Raw genomic sequence first — 24,201 nt, 5'->3', positions numbered from 1 at the left:
TAGTCATAATTCGAATAGCCTGTGATCATCTTTTGAATAGATTTTGAACAGCTTTGTACATGTACAAGAGGTTCAACTCTTACCAATTTGTTGAACTTGATATAAACCTGTACAAGACCTGTTCAAAAGCTGATCACAGGCTGTTCGAATGGTACTATCATTGCCGTGACGTCAGGGGTCAAAGGTCAAAGTGCGCTCAAGTGTTTCACCTTCTACTGACATTTCATAATTAGTTATCGTTCATAAAGTAATAATTAACTGTCTTGTTATATGCTTAACTTTAATACTTCTAGTACTTACCTTTGTTACATTATGGTGCACGTAACACACAGTGTGGTTCCTGTGGATGAATTCCAGGGCATTACTATTCAGTAAACGCAAAGTTGAATTACCAGGAAAAGGCTTGCCCTCCAGCGTCACTCTTCGAATTTCAGTTTGGGTGGAAAATATTAGAGATGGTGGTTCCGAAGGAGGAACTAAAAATAAGTGTTCATTGTAAGCGTAATTACTCATTGGGAAGTATCTGTCTATTACAGAAGCTATTACGGTAAAGTTTTGTTCTAAAAACTTGTAATATGGTGAATTGGATCGGTTTTAAAACCGATAAAGGAGTTGGAGTTAAAGTATACAGAGGAAAACCAAGACTAAGCCTTAGTGAAAGCCTAGATGATCACTCAACTCAACTATCTTCCAGAAATTTATGCTGTAGAGATGCAGAAACTAATACAAGGGAATTGCAGGAACAAATCTGTAAAAATCATCGGATAGCCAGGCGGCATTATAGGTACTGAAATCAAATCGAATAATTTGGAACTGTCTTCAGAATCTGATCGGAAAAAAGCAACAAAGTAAGTTTATTCTTGGTTTTTGGACATACTAGTATTGAAGGGAACGAAAAAGCTAACTTACTTGTCAGGAAAGGGACAAGAGAAACATCCATAGACCTAGAACCTTTCGTTGGCATAGTAAGCACAGCCAAAAGAACGATATCGAACTGGATGGAACGGATGAAATTCTATCCCACTGGTACGAACAAACTTTTTTTATTATTATTGCATTGCATGTTTACAATCTACCCTATACACAGAGTAATAAGTAAATAGCCTGTAAGTAAATTAACGTGAGTTAGGTACCGGCCAGTGACAGTTCTCTAAGTATTATTGCGGTAGGTCTTCTATATCATGGCTGCGAAATATTCGAGACTGGACAAACATGACTGTAGACGAATTATTCCAAATATACAAAAGACAGAGAAGCTTTGATTTTATTTTCAAAACGTGTTATATTTTTATTTAATTATCCTTCCTAAATGTCTCTAACTCCGACAGATGCTGCAAGGGCGGTGACTTTAGTTCAAGATGGTCGTAGCCAAAATTATGCAGCTGAAATGTTGGGTGTTAGTCGATCTTCGGTTCAAAGAGCAGTTCGACGTTTTAGCGACACCGGTAAAAGGGTAACATCCGAAAGAGATGATCGATTTCTGGTCTCATGATGTTTGAGAAATCGGCATCTAACTTCAGTTGAACTGGCAAAGCGTCTGAGCGAAGTGAGAAATGTGGATTTAAGCAGATGGACAGTTCGTCGACAACTTGTAGAAGGTCATTTATTAGCCAGAAGGCCAGCCCTATCTCCAATACTATCCATAGAACATCGCAGAGCTCGCCTTGCTTTTGCAAGAGAACATGAAAACTGGAGTGATGCAGATTGGGGCAATGTATTGTTCTCAGATGAGTCCAAATTTTGTCTAAGGTCACCAGACAGCCGAGAAAGGGTTTGGAGAATACAAGGAGAGCGATATTTTCAATGTAATATTGCGGAAAGAATAAGTTAACGGGGGGGTTCCGTTATGGTTTGGGCTGGTATCAGTTCCGAACCCCATACTGATTTAGTTATTGTAGATAGAGGTTCTATAACTGCTGCAAGATACATAAGTATTTTAGATCAGCATGTGGTACCTTTTGCTCCTTTCATTGGACCTAATGTTTTTCATGTTTTTCTTAATTTCAGAAAGTTTTGAATATTCTTGTATTTTTGAGTTTTGGCGTATGTCTCTATAAATAAATGATTTTTTTGGATAATCTGTAAAAATTATTTTAATCTAACATATACTTTTACATATATACCTGATTTAAAACTAATATCTTCAAACGTTTTCTTTTTTCAGCAAATAATACCCATGGATCGATTTTTTTTGCACCTGAGTGTATTATTGTTAATAACAGCTCTGCTTTTCTCGGTAGATTCTGAAGTAATTCTCCTGTTATCAAATCATAACCAGGAGTTTTCTTAGGAATTAGCATTTTTATTGTTGTCGAACGTCTGTCAGAGGAAGAGATAGTTGAGATGGAGTTTCGAAGTACATTCGTATATCATCGTTATTAGTATCTGGTGCTGAGAACACAGTTGCAAGATGCTCTGCGAAAATACTGTTGTTTTTTCTGCGTTTGTGAGGGACCAGGTCATATCTGTTTTTCTTAAAGGTGAATTTGTTATTCTCTGTCGTTTAAATTTTTTGTAATTTTCCATATAGAGTGGAGTTCATGTGACAGGTTCGGATTCAATTTCAGTTCGGTTTTAATTAGTGTTGTCTATACTTTACAAATCGCAGATTTAAGATAACGAAATTGCTATTCCCTGCGAATCAACTAATCAAACTCAATTTTAAACAATCAGTCCATATTAAAGACACTGTCGATTAGATACACCAACAAATGAATTAATTTGTTTAAACGACTAATTGTTTCAGACCAACATATATATTTACTATTAAATTGGTTATTAATGAATGTATGAATTAAAAAGAAAAGTACTTTAAAATTGTGTAAAGTATTTAATTCCTAGGTGAGCGTTTTCGGCTTAGAAAGCCATCTTCAGAGCTATGGTCAAATTTAAAAAAAAAATGCCACTACGAAAGAGGGATCCTATCGTTAAAAAAAGAGATTCAATTTTTGCCATAAAAATTTAAAGAAGTTTTCAAAAATCGTTAAAAAGACAAGTCATTAAAAGTTTGGTTATGGTACCGGTGCAAACACATCAATTTGCACTGATTTGGTATTTATATAGTCTAGGCGGGATCTGTTTTGGATTGGACATTTTCCATAGGAAGCTATTTTTTTGCTGGAATCCCTTAAGGATGTGCCCAATATCGATAATCACAATATGCGCCAGTCGCAAACCCTGTGCTAAATTTTTTATTTAACAAAATCTGAAAACAATTGAAAATTTCTCATTTTTTTGCTCCTATTTTCGTATATAATTCGGAAAATATTGATCCTAGAGAAAAAATTATAAAAAGTTAAAAGTTTCGTTATTCAATTTTACACAATATTTCGTTAGCTAGAAATTGAAAATTTAATGTTTATTGTTGAAAAAATAGCAATAATTGGAAAAAAAAGTACAAAAAAATGAAGTTAATCCTTTAAATATTTTCGACTTTCTAAATTTGACTTACAAGCTCCATATTCCGCCTAAAAAAACCTTTTAATATGTTTAAAACGTGTGCTAAATTTTGTTAAGATCGGTCGAATAGGTTTTGCATAATAATTTTGCAACCCAGCCTACTGAAAAAAAATAGCAAATTTTCAAATTTATAGTAGGCCATAAATAAGGCCCTCAGATAGTTGCAAATTTTTTTACACATAAAGGAAGGCTCAAACTTTCAAACGCTTTTTGTAAAACTCAAATCGGTTCACTAGAAAAGCCTAGAAATTTTTTAAAGAAATTTAGAGAAGTTTTAAACATTATATATATATATATATATATATATATATATATATATATATATATATATATATATATATATATATATATATATATATATATATATATATATATATATATATATATATTAGGCTTATAAACAAATTGAATAACTTTACGAGCTTTAAACATATCAATTTCAAAATTTATACACTTAAAGAACATTAAAAGGCGCTTCTTAAAAAAAAAAAAAAAAAGATACATTCGGCTTACTGGTTGCCGAGATATTGAAGGTCAAAGTTGGCATACATTTGCCGTGTAACCCCAAGTGATAGAGGGCTCGTTTTTAACCAAATACCCTCGTCTTGTCAAGTACTTTTTATATGAAAAGTTTTACGTAATGCGCTTCATGGCAACATCCATAAAAAAGACAAATAAAAAACCGTTTTCGCGTAAAATGTCGCTCGGAATGCATGAGAGGTTGTGGTGGGGGACATTCACTCGAAATGTGAATCGGCGAGTTTAAAATCATAGCGCGCACTAAAAATTGCATTATCTCGGCTTCTTGTTAACCAATTTTGCTCTTTTTTTTTGAATCGATGTCTCGGACGACAAGGATTTCAAATATAATATTTTCAAATACCATTTTTAATTACATATATTTACAATAATCATATGTTAAACAAGTAATTGCATTTTTTCTTCATGCATTTTTTTTTTGAGCTTGTAATTTATACATTGAAGTAAACTGTTACTTTTAGTAAACAAATATGTATTTATAAATTGTTAATAAATAATTTAAATTGTTAAAACAAAGGCGAACGAGAAAAAAAATTTTTTTTTTCATAAATAAACTTTATTTTGACTCAATCTTCAATAATTTTTCGAGTACAAGTAAAAGTTCGAGTAAAAAGTACTTGACAAGACGAGGGTATTTGTTTAAAAACGAGCCCTCTATCACTTATGGTTACACGGCAAATGTATGCCAACTTTGACCTTCAATATCTCGGCAACCAGTAAGCCGAATGTATCTTTTTTTTTTAAAGAAGCGTCTTTTTATGTTCTTTAAGTGTATAAATTTTGAAATTGATATGTTTAAAGCTCGTAAAGTTATTTAATTTGTTTATAAGCCTAAAAAATGTTTAAAACTTTAAAAAAATTTCTAGGCTCTACTAGTGAACCGATTTGAATTTTACAAAATGCGTTTGAAAGTTTAAGCCTTCCTTTATATGTAAAAAAAATTGCAACTATCTGAAAGTCTTATTTAGGGCCTACTATAAATTTGAAAATTTGCGATTTTTTTCCAGTAGACTGGATTGCAAAATTATTATGCAAAACCTATCCGACCGATCTTAACAAAATTTAGCACACGTTTTAAACATATTAAAAAGTTTTTCTAGGCGGAATATGGAGCTTGTAAGTCAAGGTTAGAAAGTCGAAAACATTTAAAGGATTAACTTCATTTTTTGTACTTTTTTTTCAATTATTGCTATGTTTTCAACAATAAACATTAAATTTTCAATTTCTAGTTAACGAAATATTGTGTAAAATTGAATAACGAAACTTTTAACTTTTTATAATTTTTTCTCTAGGATCAATATTTTCCGAATTATAAACGAAAATAGGAGCAAAAAAATGAGAAATTTTCAATTGTTTTCAGATTTTGTTAAATAAAAAATTTAGCACAGGGTTTGCGACTGGCGCATATCGTGATTATCGATATTGGGCACATCCTGAAGGGATTCCAGCAAAAAAATAGCTTCCTATGGAAAATGTCCATTATGGTCTGTATTTCTACAGATCCCGCCTAGTCTAATAGAGCTAGTCTCATTCCCAGATCGATGTCAAATAAGGGACTCAGCCCCCCATCTACTCTAACTGTGGCTTTTGAACCCTGTAGCGTCATTTTTATGAGGCTGATATATTTGTTAGGTATACCTAGATTACGAATATATTCCAGTACTTACGCAAGCATGTCGCGATATTACTAGAACAACATTTGCCAAAGTTCGTGCAGAATTTGAAAATAGGCTGTATTATTGTTTACAAAACAAAGGAACCCCCTTTGAACATTAACTTAATTGACATTCTTAACAAATTTGTAGTTCAACAAAAACCTCATTAAATTTTGCATTTAAACCAAAGTTTCACAATTATTACTTCACCCTGTATAATTATTATTTATACCATTGGATAGCATTTTTTATAGTCTTTTCAATAATGTATCACAAGTAGGGGCTTGCAATTTAAACTTTTTTGGTTTTGGTGGATGGGGCCTAGGGGGTTGATGTGGGTGAGTTCTCTTTCATGTCATTTTAGTTTCACCTTACTATCCTAGAAACGGTTTCAAGCATTTTTCGATATCAGATTTTGTTCGTGAGATATAGCCCATTGTTAGGTTTTAAAATTGACACACTGTATAAACTTTTACAAATCGTCATTTGGAAGCTTTTTGCATGTTCTAAAAGATGGTTACGCCAATAAACCTTCAAAACCTTATGTTTTTCAATGATTAAATAAAAACGCCAAAAAGTACATTTTTCCACACCAATTCGTTTATAAATAAAAATTATCAATAAATTTCACGCAGGAAATGGTTAGAATATGTTTGTATAAGTATTATACATTGTAGCATTTATAAATTTATTGAAATCCCCTCGTATATGTGTTAAATTGAAATCCCCTTATGTATGCATTATAATAAGAATTTTTTCAATGTTTCTCAGTTCGTATCTTTCAATTTAAAACCCAAATAATCTTTCGTTCTTTTTACGTCGCCGCCGTCGATAATAAATCATTTTATTGTTTGTTTATGTCACAGGCGCAAATTCTTCGATATTTCTTTGTTCAAACCGTCCGATATTGCGTTTTCAAATTAATAATCTACGTCTTAATTTCCGTTGTGTTTTGTTTATACCCTAAGTGCTTTGTTTATTCCAACTTAGGCGATCAATTTTTAAAGATAATTTCGTCACTCTCGCTGGAGCTGCGGTCAAGTCAAGAGTGATTTGGTTTCCAGCGTTATGTCCAAATTCTCGTCGAATTTGAATTTGTAGTTTCCTGTTTTTGTCCCTTTTCAGGGAAATCTTCGTTTTACGTTATGTAAAACAATTTTTAGTAGCAGTTAATAATGTGTATGCCGTCTAATTTTACCTGTTCCTGATTTTTAAAAGGCAGAGTAATAAGTTTTGTGTCCAGTGCCGGCTTCGTCCTCAAATGGTCGATCCAATTCACAGTGTAAGATCCAGTCCCTTTTGTTCGTGTGTTCGTGTCCAGAGAGTCCAACTCCAATTTCTGGCCTCAGGAATTTAAAGTGTAATTTTTGTGAAATCCAGGTAACTCTTATTTGTGTTTAAATTTTAATTTATTTTATTTTCTTTAAAAGAAAGGTTAACTTACATGTAAATTTTGTAAGTTTTTGTAGTATCTCCAACTCTTGGAATTTGTAAACAGATGACACATGAAAGTTTTTTTTTGTATTTTTGTATTTTGCAGCTATTGTTATTATATTTTTGTATTGTCTTATTTTTGTAACTGTTTGTGGTGACACAAAAATAAATGTTAAATTTTGTTTCTTAACATTTGTTTATTTCTTTAACTAACCCTTTTTGAGTTTAATAAGAAAAAGATATGTTTTGCATTTCTGATAATTATTTCCCTAGTTACAACTAGCTGTTGTAATGGTTATAATTAGGCACCTTGAAGTGGCGCTCTTTATAAATTACTAGAGGTGTTTCCTGTTTCTTTTTGTTTTAGTTGGCCCAAGAGATTCATGACCCTTTGTTTCATTTTTTTTTGTAGTTGCCCCAATCCAAACCCCTTGATATTATTTACTTATCCACGACCCCTAACAAACCCTGAGTGAAGTTCGCACAAGTAGCGTTTATTTTGCTTACCCTATCTCCACCCCCATAGTTTCTATTCCCCAATCTTCTACCCCCAAAATCTTACCCTATGGTAGGCAAAATATCTTCGTTACAACATCAGTAAACCTTTCAGTTCCCTAGCTTTTTGAATGTCACGAACACGGTATATTTTTGCCTTATTACCCTGGACTAATACTAAACATACTCACAGTTGATAGCGGTACAATCGGTCCCATTAAGCTTATATCCAGGCACGCAGGAACACAAGTACGATCCTATTGTGTTGGTACACGATTGCGAACAGGAATCATCAAGCTCACATTCATCTGCATCGACACATTTGTTATCCAAAGGTTTCTTTCCAAGAGGACAGTAGCACTGAGGGCCTTTCGGAGTGGGCTTGCAACCGAAAGAACACTGTAGTCTAAAAGGGGAGAATCGAATGTAATGTTGATTTTAAAAACTTTATTTAAAATTAAAAATAGTTTTTTAGGGGCACATGCATTTGACATTTCAGTCAGTTAAAACTAATTACTGCTTCCTATTTTTGTATATAATTTATTTAGGAAATTACGGATTTACCTGTTGCAAGCCTCGGTATAGTTTTGGCAGAAATCCCACTCGTCGCTATTTCCGGAACAGTCGCCATGTCCATCACAGAACTTTATGATCGGTATACAATCTGTTCCTTCCCCACATAGAGCTTCGTTCCATTTACATTTCGCTTCTTTAGTGCAACGTTTCGGATCTTCATCGGATATATCTGGACCAAGTTCAGGTGATACTCCACAGTCTTTTTCTTCATCGCATACCCAACCTATAATATAAGAGAAACGCAAACATAACAAATAACAAGAAATAAGTTAGTTTTTTTGATTGACTACATATTAGTCAACAAATGCTTTAGGAATTGCTTTAGAAGGCAGGACGTGTACGTACCTGTAGGTAAACACTTTTTGGTTAAAGTACATTGAAACTGATCCGATCGACAATTGTGGTTCTTCTGGCAGTCCTCCGGTTCGTCACTGCCATCGTCGCAATCCCGGCTGGAGTCACAGTGCCAACTTATCGGTATGCATTTGCCATCTTTGCATTTAAATTGGTTGCTCGCGCAAGAAGGTTCTGGAAAAAAAAATACATTATTGGTAATACTTATAATTGTTATTTATTAAATATAATATAATATATATATATATATATATATATATATATATATATATATATATATATATATATATATATTCAGTCTAACAGTGACTCCTTGAGCACAGATACTAATGAAATAACTGGAATTCTTACTTCTAAAGTAGTTAAATTCTTATAAGAAAAAATAGGAGGTGTTGGGTTTATCTCGGTGTTAGAATATCTAACAACTTAATGGGACTAACCTAAAAAAAAATCTGTGCCCATTTTATTTAACAATAAAACAAGCGTTAAATTTGACGAGGAAGTGGAAACGTTTTATGAAGATCTAGAGAATGCAACAAAAATGGCACTACTATACAAAACCTAATAATGGGCGACTTTAATGCTAAGTTCGGATGTAAACTGGACGAAAAGTGAAAGAAATAGACGAAAGAAGTGAAAGCGATGAAATGTTCTTAGGTTTCTTGATGCTACATGGCCTCTTTGCAATAAATAAAGTCCTCAAAGAAAATTGCCATGATCCAGTCCAGATGAATGACCAAAAATTAAATCGATTTTGTCCTCACTGTTACAGCCTTGTAAAATATCATAATCCTGCCCTTAGTTTTTATTATCTCATAAATCATACCCTTCCATAAATATTCTAAAAAAAATTATTTACATAATATTTGAGACGTTGATCCTATACGAAACATTATCGGTATAACAACAATTTGAATCGATCCTTTTGGTTTAAGGTAATCTAACAGCAAATAGATTGCAACGGTGCAAGAAAAGTCTCCTTTTGACGTAAAATTGAAAGTTGTAAAACGATTTTGGCAAAGTTATTAACAATTTTATTCCATTTTAAAATGTTTACCTCTCTTTAACGTTTATTAATATAACGGTTTTAACGTATAGACAAAAATTCTACAAATCAATCATTTTTCACTAAAAATAAAAATATACAAAGCAAATTTTGATGAATTTGTATAAATTTTGTTATTCAAAGTCGATGAGCTCTCGATAAGCTTGCAGAAGATCCACTGTTTTCGACAAAATTTTGTTTTCCGATGAGGACTATTTTTGGCTACGTATGGGTACGTATTTGGATTGATGAGCAATCCGAAGAGGTTTATTACATCCCGAAGAAACAACTGTTTGGTATTGTTTAGGGACCGGTGGAATCTTCGGTCCATATTTCTTTAAAACAGAGGCCGGCCAGAATGTTACTGTGAATGGAGACCGTTATCGCGTCATGATATTATAACGGACTATTTGGTACCTGAAATTGAAGCTCTTGGTCTCAACATTTGGTTACAACAAGATGGCGCCACTTACCATACAGCTCGTGAAAGCATGGCTTTACTGCGAGAGCGATTCGATGAACAATTTATTTTACCCTTGGGACCAGTAAATTGGCCGCCTAGATCCTGAGACATCATACCTTTAGACATTTTCTTTGGGGCTACGTAAAGTTCAAAGTCCAATGAATAAACCGGCTACGATTGAGGCATTGGAGGCCAATATTAGTCACGACAAATATTTAAAAGAAATTATCTTTAAGAAGTAATTGTAAACGAATGTTTCTTTTGTATGATAATAAAGATTTTCAAATAAAATTCATTTTTTTTCATTGTTTTTTCTTGTTGAAAAAAGTACCTCTAAATGAATCACCCGTTCTAATATGTTTAATTTTCAGCTCTTGATGTTAATAAACCATGGAAATATGATTTTAAGAAAAATATGCTATCTTGATTTCTATTGATGATAGAAGGTTTTTTTTAAGAGTGTTTTTTACCATATTTGCACTTGCAGTGAGCGTACAAGCGCGTGGTAAAACAAATATCAAAGCCATAAATGTTTATAACTCAAAACGTCAGTCTCCAAACGGTTTTTTTTAATAACAATTTTAATAAAATGTTGATTTTTATTAATATATCTTAAATTGAAACCTTAAAGAATCGGTTGGGATCTACTAAATGCCTCTAGTCTGTTTAGTTTGGATAAGTAGGTACAGTTTTTTAAATAATCGTTCTCCGAGATAAAAAATTGAATAACTTAAGAAATACTTGGTCAATCTAGCTGAGATGTAGCACATTTCAATAACTCATTAATTGTCATAACTTCAAGAAGTTGTATTACATGTCATTATGCAAAAAAAAACAAAGTTATTAACATTTATAAATTACTGCAAAAATAAGGGTTTTGTGCAATTATCGGTCAATTGTTTATGTATTTTAATTTAGCACCTGAAGTACGTCCACTCTATATTTTCCCATGCATGAAATTATTCACGAATTAATTTTATACTAGGTTTCTTTCGCTTAGAAATTTAAAGCATGTATAAAGAAAGTAAGTTTCTATTATATATAAAAAATATATTTTAAAAAAAGTTAAAGCACGTGTGCTTGGTTGTATAGTAATTTCCAGTCACTCTAGTCTGTCAAAAAGTAACTTCGCAAAAAAAATAATTACTAAATTCACTAGACAGTTCGGACTGGGATTAGCGAACCGACTATAACTGTTGCTCTCTTAATTTGATTACTTCCAGTAAGTATTTATTTTTAAGCTAATGAGAAAGATAATATTTTCAAATCTACAAATTGTCATTATACTACATGAGTCTGGCTATACTACCGTCGAACGGAAACTTATTTGTATATTTTCGAGATAACTTATTATTATTATTTTTAAGATATGCCTGGAAAAACGCTAATTCTCAAGCGCAGCAACTTGTGTTGAATTTATATGAATATTTTGAGTTAGAAAGAAATAATGGAGGATCTTTGGAGCCTCTTACATCTGTTCAAGAGGTAAAATATCAAATGCATGTTTGTTAATCAGTTACTATTAAATAATTGTTTTTTAAGAGAGTTGCAGCTGCTTTAAAAATATCACGGCGGACAATATACTCGATTAAAAAAAGGAAAGAAAACAAAATGGCAGTACGGAATACGTTGTATGATATGTACCAACAGAGTAAGTATTGATTTCTTCAGTGTGAATTTTACGATAAACAAGAACCTGGATAGGTACTTCAATTTTCATGAAAATTTCTATTAACTTATTTTTGGCTATAAAAGACGATAATGAATACTTTTTTTGTTTTCAGAGAAGCATGTTACTCTGCGGAGTTTGAGCTGTCAATTAAGGGATAAAGAAGTAGTGGATATTAGAAAATCATCGCTTATAATAGTACATTGTTAAAATACATCGGAATTAAATTCAAAAAGGATGACAATCGACGAGAATTAATTGAGCAATCTATTATTGCTGCTCTAAGAGCCAGATTCCTTCGTAAATATATGGAAAATCTTGAAAGTGTATTTACAAGAGAAGTTGCTTTTTAGATGAAACTTGGATTTACTCCCCAGTGCCAAAAGTGTCTTAAAACCAGGAGGTAAATGTTTTGTAATTGTTCACGCAAATGATTTGTTTTGGGAGCAAATTTATTGTTTTGTGGTAGGTATCAATGATAATTATCTACACATCGACGTACGTTTCATTTAATATTTTGATTTAAGTTGTTTGAAAATGAATCATGACGCCCGGGAAAAAAAGTGGACGTACTTTAGCAAATTAAAAATCTTTTTAGATATATACCTTTCATTTGTCATCAGCTATCCCTCATATATCTTTTAGAACTTTTAAAAACCTATATAAGAATTTTACATGAAATCGATGATTTTTTATAGACTGGGTAATATGACTGGTATAAACGTTATGCTCTTAGAGGACTAATTCTGACAAGCTAACTGCGATACGTGATATGTCAACTATAATGATAAACTTTGGACCACGATCGCGAACTTTACTTTTAAATACTTTTAAATTATCTTATTTTATGGAAATTGGCCATGAATTTTATTAAAATGCAAATGTAGTTTTTAAGTCATACCTAATATTACTAAAACTCAATCATTAATTACATAATTGCATCCAAATGTCACAATTTTACTAAAAGTAAATTTGTAATTACTAAGTTCAGTCGACTGGACTATGATCCAAGCAGTTTACCTTGATTTTAGTGAAACTTTTTATATCTACTATCAAAAAATTGTTTACTGGCAATTTTAGATCGTTTTAGTTAGGTGAAAATTCACTGCAAGCGATATCACAGTTGTATTAAACTATTTTGGGAATCGTATTTATGCGAGAAATTGCTACATAATCCTAGAGTGCACATTTTTTCATTTCAGCGTTAGAGAGGCATGGATGATAAATGGAATGGATCAGACAAGCATCTTTAAAAATAATGATATAAATACATAATATACTTAACAAAAAAATATAATTAAAAATATTGTTTTATTCATTATAAACTAAAACAAGCTAAAGACAAACGATTATTGGCAAAATGCACCAAAATGGACGCAAAAATATTTATTTATTTATTTATTAACGGTTAAACCATTTTACAAAATATAAAGTTTGAATGACGGTGGAAATAATATGCTCGAATTATAGGTTATTTAGAAAGGAACTACAACGTTAAAAGGGTTTTATTGTTTCATATATGTTCAATAGACACCCAAATATAAAAAAATCGGGGAGTGCTACCATTTTAAGCGTTTTTGAGAAAGGGGTGAATTAGTCCCTATGCACTAGGGTGCATTTGGATGAATTACTTACTTAGTTACTTATTGAATAATAGAGGAAAGACACCGAATTCGAGACAGGCGCCTAATTTGAGACACCGTCTTATATTTGTGTACGATAGGGTGACATCTAGTGAAAATATTAAAAACTGATCATTCTGTGCAGTAGTGGTAGATCTGCTTTTAGTTGACGACGCTTAGAAGTGACCTTTGTTGTTTTGTCGACGTTTTTTTCGGAATTTATAAAAACTTACAATACATCAAGGTTTTAAATTTACCCAATTATTTTTTTTTGTTAGTTTAATATTAGTTAATACATTTTATGCAAATTAAACGGTAAGTGTGTGGCATAGTGTCATCAAGTGCCACCAATCACGCACTTCGATGTTCATCGCCCTTCCTTCTGGAACATATAATTAAATTTAATTGGTTGAGAAATGAAAAAGTTTCATATAAAAGTTAATTTATCTTTAAATATGGGACATTTTCGGATCTCAAGTCAGTAGTGTCTAACTCATGGTTTTACCCGTGTAGGGTAGGTTTGGTCACTTACTTCAGCAGAAAGGGGCAAGCTGATTACTGCTATTACATGTATGAATGCTGCAGGAGTTTTCATACCATCATTATTAATCTTCCCTAGAAAAAATATGATAACAGAGTTGATGGTAGGAGCTCCCTCTGGAGCAGTCGCAGAATGGCATGTGTCAGGTTGGGTAGAGGCCGATATTTTCACTATATGGCTTCAACACTTCATAAAATTTTCACTAAATCTTCAGCTGCAGACCCTGTTCTTCTCGTCCTTGATGGTCACTATTCTCATACGAGAAACGTTGCTCTAATAGATTTGGCCAAACAGAATCATGTGACGATTATTTGCCTCCCACCACATTCTACACATAAAATGCAACCGTTGGATATTGCTTTTATGGCACCGCTGAAAACTTACTAAGCACAAGAAATAGAAAACTGGCTTAAAGAAAATCAGTTGAGTGTTGTGTCCCCTTATGCCATTGCCAGTATTTTTTGTAAAGCGTATAACAAAGCTGATACGATGGAAATCTCTTGCAATGGTTTCCGAAAAACTGGACTGATCTCTAATTCAAGAGCACTAAGAAACACAAAACGAAAGAGACGAACAAATAATATAACCAAACCATGAACAACCAAATCATCCAATGCGAGAACATAGAACTCCTAGTCCACCACTACCTCATCAACAACTTGTTTCTCCGAAAGACATCTGTCTAATCCCTAGATACAAGAGAGATACCACTAAAAAACCACATGCCAAATCAGGAAAGGCTTCAGTAATTACTCTAACACCCTACAAAGAAGAATTAGAAGAAAGTTTGCAGAAGAAAAAAGCAAAAAAACTAGTACCCCAGCTAAACTTGGATTGTGTATTTGCTCCAGAAAAAAACAGTTCAACAAAAGGTGTTAGATAAAAAAAAACAGCAACGCTCGAAGAAGAAATAGCAGATGAAGACGTAGGTCAACCTTCTACATCAAAAGGCATAACATCAAGAAGGAAGCGGAAAGTTTCTTCGAGTTCAAGCTCAGATAGCATTGAAGACTTTCCATTAGCTGATTCATCGTCCAACGAAAGTGGAGAAAAGGCGCCCCTGCTCGGGCGCTAGTTTGTGATGGTAGCTCTTTCGGGGCGACAGACTCAGTAAAACACAGGTTTGAAATAAAAATAAATATATTTAGTATATATACGATAAATAAAAAATAAAAAAAGGAATTCTACGTTGTATACTTATAAAACAAAAATAAAATGAATTCTACGTTCCCGTCTGGGTCCCGCGATGAATGAATTCCCCGGCGAACGTCTATAAAAGAAAAGAAACTAATTATTACTAATAAAGAAATGAAATAGCAGACCCACGGTAATGCTCAATACACAATACCGATGGGTTCCGCTTGCCTAAGGACAGAGTACGATCCTCAATACGGAAATCTCTTTGTCCGGCTTGGCTCTGTGCAGATCCACGGTAATGTTCAATACACAGTACCGATGGGTTCCGCTTGGTTAAGGACAGAGTATGATCCTCAATACGGAAATCTCTCTGTCCAGGATGGCTCGCAGGTTCACTACACCGGCGAGTCAGGGAGCCTAGAGCGCTAGCTACAAGCTACAAGACTATCTAATTCCGCTATTCACACGCCTTAAATAGCCGTTCTGAATCCCACTTCGCCGTCACGTTGTAGAAGTGGATGCGCAAATATTGACACTCCCACGGTTCGAACTGTTAAACTGTGGAGAAATAAAATCCAGCACATTTATTTGCCTTCTCTGCGAAGGAAAGGGTTTTTTGAATAGTATCTCAAATTAAGATACCTGTCTCAAGTTTAGATACCTGGCTATCCCAAATTAGGGCATCTTTTATTTTTAATATTAAATGTCGCAAAAAAAATTAAATGTATTTTTTTGCAAAAATATATGTTTTATTAGCTTTATTTTTTTTTGTTGTGTTCTAGAAATATTAAATTTAAGTTTTTAAAATAAATGTTTTAAAAACTTTTGAATATTCTGTTTTATATTTGTTTTTCAAAAAAAGTGTCTCAAATTTGGTGGCTTTCCTCTAATAGTTTTGTTATATTATCACTAAATACTCAATACTTATTTTTACTTACAAAAATTGAATGTATTTCCGAAATTTGAAAAAAACTAAAAATATCTCGAAAAGTAATGAGTTTATGATCCATTTAAAAAAATTGAGAAAATCGTAATTTTGTTTTGTAGTTCCTGTATAGAAATTTTTGTCAATGATTTCAATTAAACCTAATTTAAAAACTGCAATATATTGTTTACCTTATTATATAAAACAGAAAATTGTTTATGCATTACTTCTTTATATACATGGCGTTGATTTCATAGGGATTTCAAAATAAAAATGTTCATAACTGGTTAAATACTCTATATAGTAGTGGAAAAACTATGACTATAAGAACAAAAATTATGAGAAGAATACAAATTTGAAAAAATATATAGGGTATCCCATTTAAAACATTGTATGTTTGCGCTATACCACGTAGTTATTGATCACCCTGTAGAATTCCACATATTTTTCAAGTATGGAGAATATCATTATGTACATTTTTTCTAAATAAGTTTTTTGGATATTCTACACGATAACGGAATTATCGACCGATGTCGAACTAAAAACTCACCCTGTATATATCTATAGAAAAGTTGTACAAAATTGAATTTCCTATTAAAATGTAACTTTTTAAAGTCAAAAATAATTTTTTTTACAAAAATATATTCAAAAAACGAAGCAAAAAAATACGAAAAAACGCGATTTTTCTTTTTTCCTCCATAACTTGTTTCTACGGGGGTAAAGGTTATAGGCATTGCTTTACAGAAAAAAAAAACTTTAATCCTTCTTCTTCTTCAAGTGCTCTGTCCGTTGCGAACGTTGGCTATCAACATGGCAATTCTGATCTTGTTTGAGGCGCTTCTGAATAGTTCGACCGATGTGAGCCGGAACCAATTCCGGAGATTTTGGAGCAACGAGTGTCTTCTCCTGCCTGGCCCTCGCTTACTGTCTACTTTCCCCTGGACAATCAATTGCAGTAGACGGTACTTATCGTGTCTCAATATGTGGCCTAGATATTCAAGCTTTCTTTGTTTGATTGTGCTCACGATTTCTTTCTCCTTTCCGATTCTTTGGAGTACCTCTATGTTGGTGTGACATGTTCGGTCTAGGATATACGAAGAATGCGTCGGTACACCCACATTTCGAATGCTTCTAGTTTTCTCGTGAGCGTCTCTGTCAGCGTCTCTGTCAGCGTCCAGGCCTCCATACCATATAGTAAGATCGGAGATCCTTCCTCGTCAAAATTACCTTTAATAAAGTATTTACAATTGACAGTATCAATGTCACAGATTTGCCACTCACACCATTTTTTGGTCATTTTCCCTATTTTTTTCTCAAGTTTCTACAAGAACCATATCTTCCTTAAAATTAGTCGTAGAAGCTTCAACAAAAGACCATTTTAAAGGTAATTGATTTTTCTTTAGAACCGTGACAGTTATCATTAGAGTCTACGTGTAGGCTCTCTTTTCCGATGGTGGGCGAAAATGTATTCTCTCTTCCGACTTTGGCATTACTTTGGTGTTAACATTACGTAATCAAAATTATAATTTCTGATGAATTTGTTTAATTATTTTAGATACCTCGATTTAATACCATCGTATCAAACCACACTAGAATTCAATTATAACAATTTGTTTTATAAATTTTGTTTATTTTTATAAAAAATATGATTTTATCTATTCATGCTATGTAACAAATATATTATATCTACAATAATTGTTTATGTATTGATAATAATTTTTCTAAAATTCTTAATATTCGGCGTTGGCTCATCACAAAAAGCAATCAATGTTTTTATTAGTTCAGTGTCTGCGGCTGATAAAACGCAGTACGATATTTTATTCAATTAGAAGTGATTGATTTGTTTAACATTTTCGTCCTGCATCATTACGGTCAATAAAAACTTGACCTTTTAAGGTCGAATCGGCCAATCTCAGACCAGTTAAGACTGAATGATCTTGGACGGGATTTGAAATTGAAACAAAACCCGTGGCGGCTGATTTGACATTCCATACCAGCCGACATCGGTACGCTATTGAAAACGGAAACCGGATCGATTCTAAAACTTTTTATTGGTTCTATAAAGGAAAGAAACAAGCCGTGATTAAAGGTTTCTTTTACTCCTTTAACTCGACCTTGTAGGCAAGAGCTGGTGTTATTATCGAGCTACCAATTAGCTAAGAGAAGGTTAGTAATAAGTAAAAACAAGCGTACGGTTTGTGAAGTAGTGAATTCAACTAGTAATATGATAGTCTAGGAACAAAGGGAGGTTTCGTGGCCGATTGAGGTCCATGAGACTTTACAACTGATTTCTATGTATTTTGACCTGCTGAATCCGAATCTTTAACATGATAATCCGAATTTTTGGGCAGGAATTTGTTATTAACAATTTAATTGTTTAAACGCTTAAAATGAATAAACTAATAAAGACATAACCTTTTTCAAATCATGTTTGTTTCTTTTAAAGAAAACTTTGAAAAATTAAAATCGGTTCATTAGAAGCTGAGATATTGCAAATTTATTATTAAGAAATAACAAATTATCGACTATATCAGACATTTTTGCTTATAACTTCGCTTTTCGCCAATTTCTTCTATAAAATGTTTTGACGATTCCTTAGAAGAACAATTTTTTGATCAAATTGCTCCAACGTCTGTAAAAAATTGCAAAACTTTTGACTATTCTTTCAATAAGCAATATCATTTTTTGTTAGAATCTTTTAATACTTTAGAATTGGAATTTGCCTTAAAAAATCGAAATAGTACTAGTCCAGGTTTAGATAATATTAAATATCCAATGTTACTATATCTTCCCAAAAGTGCCAAAATTTTACTATTGGAAATATTTAATGATATAATCATGAATAATTCAGTATTAGCTCAATTTCAAGATGTAATCATTATCCCCATACTCAAACAAGGGAAAGATCCTAATTCCGTTCACTCATATAGACCTATCTCACTTATGTCTTGTGTACTGAAAACTTTGGAACGGATGATTAAACATACATTGCAATGGTGGTTAGATAAAAAGAAGTTACTTCCAGATTTGCAGTTTGGGTATAGAAAAGGCTGTGGTACCATAGATGCACTTGCCACATTGGTAACGGACATTCAGAACTCCTTCTCAAGTAATATTTATTTACCGACAATAGTATTAGATATAGAAGGAGCATATGATAGTGTTTGTCTCGATATTTTAATGGAAAAATTAATAAAAAATATTCATATACCACCACAATTGGTAAACACTATTCTTAACTTTTATTCTTGCAGAAAAATTTACCTGAGAACAAACAATAATAAACTTATAGATCCTCGTTATAATAAACAGGGACTACCGCAGGGATCAGTTTTAAGCCCTCTATTGTTTCATATCTATACTGCAGATTTACATAACATTTCAATTAAAAATATCAGCTTTAAAATAATACAGTATGCTGATGACTTTCTTATGTATTCTTCTACCAAAAAATACGATAACTGCATTCAAACTTTAGAAAAAATACATGATAGATCCAAAAATTGGTTCAAACAAAATGGGTTTGAAATTGCATCAAGTAAATCAAGTATTAGTATTTTCACTCGACACAATATCCCAAAACTAAATCAGATAAAATTGAATGGGTATGATTTTAATTTCAGTTCTTCAATTAAATATTTGGGAATGATTCTCGATCGCAAGTTAACCTGGAAACTTCACGTTGAGTTTATGTTGGATAGATATAAGAAGGGTCTAAATTTCCTTAAATCAATTACAAAAACATGGTGGGGTGCAGATGTGGAAACTTCTTTGCTTTTCTTCCGATCTTATATTAGATCAATTATCGATTATGGATGCATATTATATGGTTCAGCAAGTAAACATATTCTGAAAACAATAGATGTGTTTCACAACGCAGCATTGCGTATTTGTTTGGGTGCCATGAAATCGACGCCTATTAATGCTTTACATGTGGAAGCTCTAGAAAATCCCTTGGGCTATAGAAGGGAATACCTCAGTCAAAAGTTTGTTATTAATATACAAAATCGTAACACTACTCTCTACTCAAATATCAGAAAACTGAATGAAGAAGATTTAACTAATCGATATTGGAGACTTAAGAACTCACCTCCACTTTGTGAGGCTTTTAGAAGCCTGACAAATTTTGATTATGACTTTAAATCAGAGGATAATTTTAACATCGAATATTTTTATTCGTGCTTGCAACCCATTACTGTGATACAACCGAATTACCATGTAAATTCTTCTGTTAGCTCGAATATTTTGAGGTCCTGTTTATCTAGTCTGTCAGACTATTTAGTTATTTATACGGATGCCTCAAAGTCTATCGTTGGTACTGGGTGTGCTTTCTACATTCCATCAACTAATACAGAAAAACTTTGTCGACTAAATCCTAGTTTTTCAATCTTTAGTGCTGAAGCTGTAGCAATATATGAAGCATTAAGATACTTTGAAAACACTCAGAATACATCTGTTACGATAGTATCTGACTCATTGTCTGTTATGTTAGCCATTGAATCTTTAAATTTTCCTAGTAATAACTCAAATATATATGTCTTTCAAATTAAAAAACTTGTTTATGACATTTATAAAAACCGAAGAGTTGTTCATTTTTTGTGGGTTAAAGCACATATAGGTCTTAAATACAACGAACATGTTGACCTATTAGCTAAAAAGGCCATTGATACCGGAACGCAAGCGGGTCACCAAATCTGTAGACAAGACGCATTAACCATAATTAAAAATAATATCAATAGTAAATGGAAACAATCTTGGCATATATATATAGTACGCAGTCTTCCTCGCAATATGCTTCTATACAGTGTTTAATCCCAAGTGATTATTGGTTTAAAAATTATTCTGTTCCACGAAGGTATATAACATCCATAATTAGAATAAAATTTGGACACGCCTGCTATCCTAGTCATCTGTCCAAACTAAAAATCGTAAATTCAAACTATCGTATATATATATCAAATATATCAAATATATCGTATATATCAAATAATCGTATATTCAGACTATCAAAAAGAAGGTGATCTAGATCACATTTTCTTCGAATGTAAAAAATACACAAGACAAACTGAAATTCTAATAAAAAATTTAGTCAACATCAAAATTTTTCCTCCGTACAATATGTGCTATCTGCTATCTCTAAATATAAGAGCTGTAAATGAATGTTTGATGGAATTTATTTGCAAAAGTAAGCTTAATATTTAACTGTAATTAGAATCCTAATCTCTGTTTTACCCCATTTGTTATTACCTTTTATGCGTGACCCAATCTAGTTTATCTTAAAAGCAATGTCTTGATGGGTCCCTAGACAAGAAAGAAGTGTCCATGTTTTATCTCTATCCTATCCTTAATAATAATTTTAATGCTTAAAATTTGTAATGCTACTTAAGTTTGAAATTTATATTATCTTTTTATATTGTACTATACAATTACGTACTACTATGTACAATGTACTACACAATCACAATCTGGGTAGAATATTTTCATGTTGTGACTGGCGCTGTATGGCACTTGCCGATGCCATTAAAAAAAACTTCGCTTTTGCTCAACCACCACTTCACCACTTTCACCACTGAACATGTTTTTAGTAGAAATTATTAAAAAAAGTATATAAACTATTTCAAACTGGTAACAAATTCTCGAAAATATCATAATTATATTTTTTGGAAAATCTGGAAAACCAATATGCGGTGGGATCTATTGTCCCAGTAGTGTTTTTCCGTGGAACCATTTGTCCCTCTAGTTATAGAATAGAAGCAAAATAAATTCAATGTTTTAGGAAGAATATTTATTTATTACGAATGGAACGGTAAAAAACATATTTTACACAAAGGTAAATTACATGCAACACAAATTGTCTTTGTTCTAGTTTCCTTTTTGTTGAGGCTACAAGGATAGCATCGTCTCCTTGTATCTCCTTGCGATGGTAGATGATCCCCACATTATTCATTAATTTTTGACGTTTTGTTCTGGGACCACTTTTTGCTCTAAGGCGTCTCTTTACCATAGCCTTTTCCTTACCCATTTGTATCATCTGATCTACAAGTGGCACAAGATATGATATAAGAGGTATTTTCTTATGCTGGATTTCTTGATAAATAATCCAAAAGATAACAATTGCTGTCATTATAAGTTTGTAAAAAACCTTCCTCCATTTGGTTGATTTTCTGTCCAGATCATAGGTTGATATTTTTGATCTGCTAGATCAACTCCACCCATAAAACTATTATAAAAGATAATAGATTCGGGACATGTAATTTCTGCTTTATTGCCATTCTTCAATGTCCTGTTAGTGACATCAATTGTAGTAGAATGACAATTCGACATGAGTAATACCTCCTTGGTATCCAACCACCTTGCAGAAGAATTCACTACTACCTCTATTCGCAAGTTTATTTTCGAAAACAGGAGTGTTTTGTCGATTTTTCATATAAGTTCCGACACATGCAAACGGTAAGTTTTGCATCAAATTCACACTTGTAAAAAATCTGCCGAAACAGATACAAACTGCTGGAGATCGGATACTTGCTGCCAGCTTATTGACCACTCGTTCTCCAAGGGTGCCCTCTGAGTGTGAAACTTTCTTACCTGCATATATATCAAAGTCATAAATATATCCATTCTTGGCGTCTGATCTTTGCCACAGTTTTATTCCTCTTTGGATCGGTTTCATTGGAAGATATTGCTTGAGACTAGATCGTCCTTTGAATTTTGTCATGGTCTCATCTATTGATTGGTGAGAACTTTCAGATCGAGCTTGTTGAAATGTTTTTTTTAAGCAAGATACAAGGTCATCCAAGTAATAAGTTTTTGAGTAATTCTCTGGTTTTTGTGGAATAGTATAATACATTTTGGACAAAAACAACGTACATCGGTCTCTGCTAATAGACCGCTTTATAAAACAGTTGGAAAGAGATTCATTAGACGACCAGTAATGATAAAAACTGGGTATACGATTATAACTCATCACTAACGTGCAGCCTAGAACAAGCATTATTTCATACATGTTCGTTTTTGGTATATTTTTATTCTGAATGAGTGATAATCTCTGATTCGCACAATCAGCTATATGAACTAGTAGACTTCTGGGAAACAATTTTAGAAATACATCTAACTCCGTTGATGATCTGTCCAAATCTAACAAAACTACACCATTTGCTTCAGTTGGAATTTGTTTTTTAGGTACAAAGCTTTTTTCGGGAGATTTTCATGTAACTTTCTTAAAAATGTTAACATTCTTAGAATTATCACCTTGATTTTGTGTTAGTTGAAAGTCTGTTGTGTTAGTTACCTTTGGTTCTATTACAGTTTCGCTTTCGCTTTCATCCATTTCACTCATCTCATCTATTGTAATGTCATTATCCGACAACTGAAAGTCACTACCTTCAGCAGAACTATCAAATGGCTCATCGGATTCAGAGGATATAGAGATATCACTCAAATGCCCAGCTATTTCCACTAATTCTTTTTCTGTCAATGCTTTGCGGCTCATCCTAAAAAAGAACAAATCAACAAAACACGTAATAACGGCAAAAATGTAGAAATCATTTTAATATATTTCCCTACGATTGGGACAAATAATCCCTTTTAATATTACTATTGGGATGTATATGTCCCACACACATTCTTATGCAAAAAAACTTACATTTACAACAAATAACCAAATGTTTTTATCTATAATGACACTTACCTGTAATTGTTAAATCCACTAGTATATATAGAATTGGCTTTTCAAAGCGTCAGCAGTTTGATTTCTACAATAATCTCACTTTTATACTTCAGCGATACAACACGTGTACAATTTCTGCCGCCATAACTGAAAATGAATCACAATATACGTTGTATTTTGTATTGCCTACCTCCACAAAGACTTAGAAACACTGAATACATCAACTTTTACGTATTTTTGGGAGAATATAGTCCAACAGTTATTTTGAAATATCAGTCGGGACATATATGTCCCGATAGTGGCGAAAGGGTTAAAGCGCCTCATTTTAAAGCTATGATTATAAGCTTTAAAATGAATTTAAAAAAATTTAATTTTATAAATATTTGACGAACTTTTTATCATTTAATAATAAAACTGTAAATACATCATCGTTTTCTTCATCATCAGTTCCTTTGTAAATGTTTTTGTATATTGATGACGACATAAGGTTACCTTCGACATGGAGACCTCTCATAAAGAATATATCGTCCGCTCCACCCAATCACACAATCAAAATCCTACTGTTATAAATGTTCGCACCAACCGCCGCGCCAATCCTCGCGCCAACCGCACGCCAACCG

At 32.7% G+C, this 24,201-nt stretch overlaps 1 protein-coding gene across 1 annotated transcript in view; it reads right to left on the bottom strand.

Annotated features, from left to right (window-relative positions):
• The window catches only part of LRP1 (LDL receptor protein 1), a 149,284-nt gene that overhangs the window by 77,092 nt on the left and 47,991 nt on the right, over positions 1-24,201 (bottom strand). The window contains exons 2-5 of the mRNA XM_072531505.1: positions 8,505-8,687; positions 8,148-8,382; positions 7,775-7,989; positions 301-476 (exon numbers count right to left, since the gene is read on the bottom strand). Coding sequence (XP_072387606.1) covers positions 301-476; positions 7,775-7,989; positions 8,148-8,382; positions 8,505-8,687 — 809 coding nt within the window. The remainder of the gene's footprint in view (positions 1-300; positions 477-7,774; positions 7,990-8,147; positions 8,383-8,504; positions 8,688-24,201) is intronic.

This window comes from Diabrotica undecimpunctata, chromosome 5 (assembly GCF_040954645.1).
Source record: "Diabrotica undecimpunctata isolate CICGRU chromosome 5, icDiaUnde3, whole genome shotgun sequence".
Taxonomy (NCBI): Eukaryota; Metazoa; Arthropoda; class Insecta; order Coleoptera; family Chrysomelidae; genus Diabrotica; species Diabrotica undecimpunctata.
This window is presented reverse-complemented; position numbering and strand designations above follow the sequence as displayed.